The sequence below is a fragment of the Onychomys torridus genome, chromosome 6, assembly GCF_903995425.1.
Source record: "Onychomys torridus chromosome 6, mOncTor1.1, whole genome shotgun sequence".
Classification (NCBI taxonomy): domain Eukaryota; kingdom Metazoa; phylum Chordata; class Mammalia; order Rodentia; family Cricetidae; genus Onychomys; species Onychomys torridus.
The window spans coordinates 45,252,834-45,259,631 of NC_050448.1; the positions used below are offsets into that span (position 1 = coordinate 45,252,834).

A 6,798-nucleotide genomic window follows, 5' to 3' on the forward strand; every position below is an offset into this window, starting at 1 on the left:
ATTTTCTCTTAGAGTTTCTGTCACTTACCTAAGGAGCAGCTACTGATTTTACAACTATGCTCAACCATTCAACAGCTCCCATGCTCCAGTCCTAACTTTTGATAGTTTTAATGTGTATGTTTATACTTTTTTTTTTTTTTTTTTTAATGTTGGGGCTGAAGAAATGGCTTAGTCAGCAAGAGCTCTCGCAAACATGAAAGTATGTGTTTAGATCCCAGCACACAGAGGGGGAAATACCAGGAAGAAAGCCAGGGGTGGCCCATGAGTGCTGGAGGGCAGAGATAGGAGGGTCATGGGTCCTCCTAGCAGCCAGCCTAGCTCCAGGCTCCATGAGAGCCCCTGTCTAGAGGGAATCAGGCATAGAGTGACAGATCAGAGGTCTTCATCCTCCCCCAGCCTCCATGCATGTATACCAGCACACACTCTGGAACACACAAACAGTGGACAACATGCAGAGGAAAAAACAGAATGAGATTTCTGTCACTTGAAGAGGAAGAACCCACAGCTCCTCACATCTCTTCAAGGCTGTTCGTGTGGTCAGCATTGCCTGTCTAAGTACTGTGGGACCATGCTGGGGTACAAAGACAGGTAGTCTTTATAAGGAAGCATGGACTACCAAAATTGATTTATTGAGTCTTATTGAATTGACAAGTGTCCCACTTCCGCCCATACAGAATATTGGGCTTGCCTTTAACTCAACTTCATAAATGTGTATCATATCTTTATCTCTAGGGCCATGTACCTTCAAGGCCCAATAGATCAGAGATATACAAATATTTGAAACTTGAATGGCATGGGGGGGGATATTGGCTCCAAAATATAAGAAAACTGCCAAATAAAATTTAATAACTATTTCTTCTTAATGCCTATGAAAGTTAATGTTGTGGTTTGTGTGAATATCATTGATTATTAGGTTTAGTGTTGATAAACATGCCTTCATTTGGAAACAGTTTGTGGCATAGATTTCTCTAGTTTGTAATAATTTATGCTGTTGTCCTAGAAATATAGTCTTAAGGGTCATTTTGTTTATAAGAATAGAAGTCTCTCCTATGCATGCAGACCAGCTTCCTGTAGCGTGAAAATGAATTCATGTTTGAATCAAATAAAATGCTAACAGAAGAAGTGAATGAATCTTAGCATTATGAATTAATTCATCTGGGATGAAGGGATGGTTGAGTACATCAGGTGCATGTCATATAAGCATAAGGACCTGGGTACCATCTCCAGAACCACATGTTTACATGTGGTGGTTAGCTTGTAATCCCAGCACTAGGAGAGGTGGGGAGAGGTAGGATCCCTCCCATCACTGGGCAGCAGGCCAGTCTGAGACCCTGCATCAAGAAACAACATAGAGTGCCTGAGGAACAGCACCCAGTGTTGACCTCTGGCTATAACACACATGTATGCACACATGCTGACGTACAGAGCTAGCTACTTGACACCACATAAGGGCTTTCCCTTCTGCCAAAACAACTATAGAACTTGATAGTATCTATGGAGCAGTTTTCAGGTAGCTGACACTGGGTAGCAAAGAGTGAACATCTTACAATGAGTGAAGCAAAGTATGATTCTCCCAGTTCCTGGCCTTTGCCTGATCAGTTCCTGTGCTAGTAGAGGTGTGGCTGAGCTTAGCAAGCAGCACTCAAGAGTCTAACTGGACACTATCTCCTCGGGCCTGCCTTCTGAAAGTTCTCCTCTCAGATTGTACACACTGCTCCCTCTGGCTAAAGCATTCTCTTCCTTCCTCTTCATATATCTAGCTGTTCTTATTCATCGGGTCTTCAGTTTTACCTCCTAAATAAAAGACACTGTGCGTGGGCACCAAATCTGAACTAGACTCACCTCTCCAGTCCCCATCATTCCCATTTATTTCTTGCTGGAGCATACTGTTATTAATAATTACGTATTTATTTTTATATATGTGTTTATCATCTTGTTCAATCAGCAGCAGAGCCCACCAGCAAAAATACAGGGCCTTTTTCTAGTTTATCCTCCTTTGTGTCTAGGGCTTACCAAGCATTGTTTAATGAGACGGCTAAATCAATAGGTCTCCAAATTGAAGATAAAGTAATCTAAGAAAACGTTAATTAATTTATGCATAATTCATCCTCTAGACATTTTTCATAGTAATATTTGTTTTGAACTTCATTCAGAAAATGGGTGTTAAGAAGTAGATATAAGTCAAAAGAAAATAGAAAGTAAAAACAATAGAACCCACAGATATGGAAAAAGACTCCAGAGGAGAATTATCTCCCATTTGTCTCTTTCATATGATATTTTAATTTTAACTTCAGAGTTGTCCCGCTCATTTCATACAATCCCTACAACCTTGTTGCTTACCTGTCATTCCTCGGGCCACCTCCTCTGTCAAGGAAGACTGACGTTGACCTGACTCTGCATGTGCCACTGGTGCCTTCAAGGCAGGAACAACGAGTCATCAGTCTTTGGGTGCCCAGCACTCAGGACAGTGTATGGGCCGTGGCAAACACTGCATGTAGTTTGAAAAACATGAAAGTAACAAATTTAGTTTTATTCTTCCAGAATATGATGTACCTTTTTTTTTTTTACAAGCTTTTATTTCAAGATATTTTAAGTAATCTTAAAAGATAACCTTTGAGTCCATCAATGGATAATTCACAGACCAATAAAATGTGCAGATCTATACAATGGGATATTATTTAGCAACTACAAATATGAAGTACTGATATGCTAACATGCATGGTTCTGTAAAATGCTAGGCTCAATAACAGAACCAGTCACGGAAAACCACTCAGTGTATGGTTCCTTTACACAGGGTATCCAGAATAGACAGTTATCATCAAGAGGTTGGAAGAAATCAAGAGTGATTAATAAGAGACATGGAATGTTGGAAGGAATAATGAAGATGTTCTGAAGTAGATCATGATAGCTGTTGTATAATTTTGTTGATATGCTAAAATCCATAGTATGGTATGTAAATTATAGTTAACAGAGATAGATATGTATAGGGTAACTTTTGGATTTGCTTTTATACGTAAGGCCAACTAAATATTAGAGGTATATTGTAATATTTTTATTATTATAATTTAGATGCAAAATATGTGTATATGTGTGTGCATGTGTGTATATGCATGTGTGTGTATTTCAATAGTATAAGACTAAACACTGATTCCATAAGAAAAGCACACTAATTATCGGAAATGAAAAAAATTCCTTCCACACGTGTGTTTCTTTGAATAACAATTTTTCTGTCATTCAGGAATGTGGAGCCTTTTGAGATGACTATCATCTCAGAGCAGACCTACTAGAGCAACCATTGTTCAATATGAGATATTCGAAACCCAACTTCTAAACGTGGGTAATGCTTAGATTGCTGTGTTGCCTTTTCAGTCGGTGGAACCAAGTGAAGTGAAGCATGTGACTCCAGCATCAGGACCAGCATCAGTAGCCGCTGACCCACCCAGCATTGGAAAGGAAATAGACCCTGACAGCATCCCCACGGCCATCAAGTACCAAGATGACAATTCTCTGGCTCATCCAAATGTGAGTCGCTTCAACCTAATGAATGTGCTCACTGAGTCACCCAGGCAATTGTCCCTTTGTTCTGACACTAGGAAGACTTGCAGGAAAAGGTTCATGGCTTCTCTCGGCTACAAATGAGCAGCGCACCTCAGGCCTTCGCATTGTTTACATGTATTTGGGTCTGCTGTCGTCTGCATGTTTCCCAACTTCTAGAACAATTCTGTACTTAAGAAAAATGGTCAAAAAAGGAAAAGGGTTTTCCTTCCTTATAACTGACAGTAGTACTTCTAACACTAGGTCAGCTCTGGTTTTTCACTGTGAGCTGTCACTAATACCATACTTTACTGTCTTTACACAATGATGTGATTGATGTTTCTTAGAAACAGGGTAAGAAATGAACTCACAGACACAGGGTGTGAAATGGCCAGTCAGTGAAACATCATTCAGGCTGTTCCTTTGCCTCATGACTGCCTAGCACTAACTCGCTGTGGGTGGGGTAAGCAGTTGACGAGCCCTCAAGGGTTGAGCACTATACACTGCCGTTCTGGAAGCTTTCTATCAGAGTGATTTGTGTTATGTCACGTCAGTTCCAAGTTACTGACGCACAGTAACATTTTCCTTCTCCTTCTCTTACTGTAGTTATTTATTGAAAAGGCTGAAGCTGAAGAAAAGTGGTTCAAGAGATTAATTGCTCTCCGACAAGAAAGACTAATGGGCAGTCCTGTGGCCTGAGGAGGAGATTTACGGTGGAATTGACAGAAGCCTTGGAAATTTAGGCTTTTAATACCAGTATTAACTTTTATTCTTAAAAACAATTTAGCCAGTTATGTAGAAAGAAAATCTCATTTCTTCTCTCATGTTCAACTGAATATTTGTTGGTTCGAATCAAACATTGGAAATAGTGAATCTATTGTAAAAAGGTGTGTGTGCATGAACATATTATCCTGTTAATAAAGCTAATCATAAAAATGTCAGTGTTGAAGTAAATGAATATTCAGTAATGTATCTCATTACAGTTTTTACAAAATCATGTTTTTGACCCAATATTGGATAATTATATCTATATATAAGAGCCATATTATTAGTATAAGAGTTCATCTTCTATGTATTGTAAAATCCTTCTTGAATCTTTTATCTCACCTTTCTTAAAATTTTTAGGTATCATAAAAGGTACCCTTTTATGAGATGTAAGTAATGACCATGTTAGATTTGAACTAAAACTTTTTCTTGTGCCAAGTGTGGTGTCAAGCCTCTAATCCTACTCCTCTGGAGGCTTAGGCAGGAGGGTCTGCACTCCACAGCTAGTGCTGGGACACTTGGACCACATGGTGGAACCTTGTCTGAAAAATCCTTTCATTAGAGATCTGTTTGTATGAAGGGCTGGAAGCAGACCCAGTCCTTCCTTTGGAAATCATATGCCTGTTGCATTAGTCCCTTTGTACTGCCGTGACAAAAGGCCTGGCCTGACTTCAGAGGAAAGGCTTTTGTCTGTGGCTTGAGAAGTGTCGGACCATGATCAGCTGGTTCCACTACTTTCAGGCCTGTAGCAGGCAGAAACACAGCAGGAGGGTAAGGCACAGGAAAGCTGCTCACTATCGGCTGTCAGGAAGCAAAGAGACAGGAAAAGGACCCAGCATACCCTTCAGAGATATACTCCACTCACCTGCTTCTAGTCTGTTCCCTCCCTTCTGGCAGCCCATTCAGCTATGAACTCATGCTTTTACTCGTTGGTGGAGTTACAGTCCTCATGATCCAGTAACTCTCAAAACAGGGAGTGTTGAGCCTTAAGCATTTGAGCCTTTGGGGACACTGTGTAGAATTCCTTTCTCTAGCGGCTGGGCAACAGAACAACTCACTGGAATCCGTACTAAATGTGCTAGAGAGAAGGACTAGGGTCCTTGCTGTACAAAACTGGATTTCAACCGCTGGCACAAATACTTCCTTTTTCCATCTTGCTCTGCTTATTTTCACATGGTCTCTATGAAGGCTGGAACTTAAGATACAGTCATGGCAAGTCCTTGGGATATGATACATAGGACACTTTGATTCCATCTTTTTCATACATTGGAACTACAGAAATTCTCAGCTCTGTTAAAAATGAAAAATATGAAGAACTTACACTCAGTTCAAGTGTAATGAAGAAGTTTGTTTTAATCCTTGTGTACACATTGTCTTGATCTTAGTAATGGCTGTCTTCCTCGGCTCTCTAAGTAACATGCTCAGTATGGAGACAGGTCTGCACAGCCTCACAGTAGTGGGTTCAGGAGGGGTTAGTGTTTCTGAAAGAGTTTACTTTTTAATACTTCGTATAAAGTAAACTGTAAATGTGTCCTCACCCTCTTAGGAAATATATGTCTAGGAAAGGATATAGGCTGCCAACTGACCATAGGGAGTCTCCATAATTTTCTCAGTGTGGTTGAGGCTCCCCATCTCTACAGCAATGAAGATACTATGACCTACTTTCTAATCTACCTTCCACTCAGATTCCTCAATGACAGGTACACCAAATACAGGGGCTTGAATTAGAATGAAGTTGTATTTTAAAGAAAATGTTTTGTGGAAACAAAATCAAGTTGAAGTTTGTTGTTCTTTTAAGTGAACAAATAAACTTGGTCCTAAATAACTTAGTGACTATTTCCTCCCTTCTTTTTGGTCTGTCATTAATCTTGTTTCCTTCTGTTTCTTCCTAAAACCACAATATGACCACAGAAGCCAAATCAGATTTAATGAGGAGACTTCATAGAACATTATTAAACTCATTGCCAAACTCAAACAGGATGATGCACCCTGCCATCTTTAATATCCCAACATAATAAGCCTGTAAAACAGAACTATTTTTTTCATGTTAGTTGATTAATGTGACCTTAAGTGCATTGAATCAGGATTTCTTGCAAATGATAGGTGTTAATGCAGGTTAGGTTTTTATTTCTGACACTAGGAACACTGTTAGAAAAAATAGACCAAAAACATTGTTTCTGGCACTCCCTGTTTATGAGGAGTCCCAAATGATGAGGGGACAGAGTACTTTAGGTCATTTGCCCATTTTGCTGGAGCATCCTATCTAGCATGTGAAGTAAGGATATGACCTTCCTGCTTTGGTTTTTTTCTTTTTTTCTTTTTTTTTTCTTTTTTTTTTTTTGAGGGGGTAGTAGCATTAAGAATATTCACAGAAAAGTACATTATTTAGCCCAAGTGAACATTTTTTTGACTTGGGGAGCATTTTAATGAAATACAGAATAAGCAGTTGCATGGGTAATAGCTAAAAACGCTACCCTCCAGCTTATGTGTGCTTCTTTC

The 6,798-nt window shown here is 39.5% G+C and overlaps 1 protein-coding gene across 1 annotated transcript in view; it reads left to right on the forward strand.

The window, feature by feature from the left end:
• The window catches only part of Rsrc1 (arginine and serine rich coiled-coil 1), a 322,919-nt gene extending 316,795 nt beyond the window's left edge, over positions 1–6,124 (forward strand). The window contains exons 9-10 of the mRNA XM_036189598.1: positions 3,370–3,522; positions 4,141–6,124. Coding sequence (XP_036045491.1) covers positions 3,370–3,522; positions 4,141–4,233 — 246 coding nt within the window. The 3' untranslated portion in view covers positions 4,234–6,124. The remainder of the gene's footprint in view (positions 1–3,369; positions 3,523–4,140) is intronic.
• Positions 6,125–6,798: the final 674 nt, after the last annotated feature.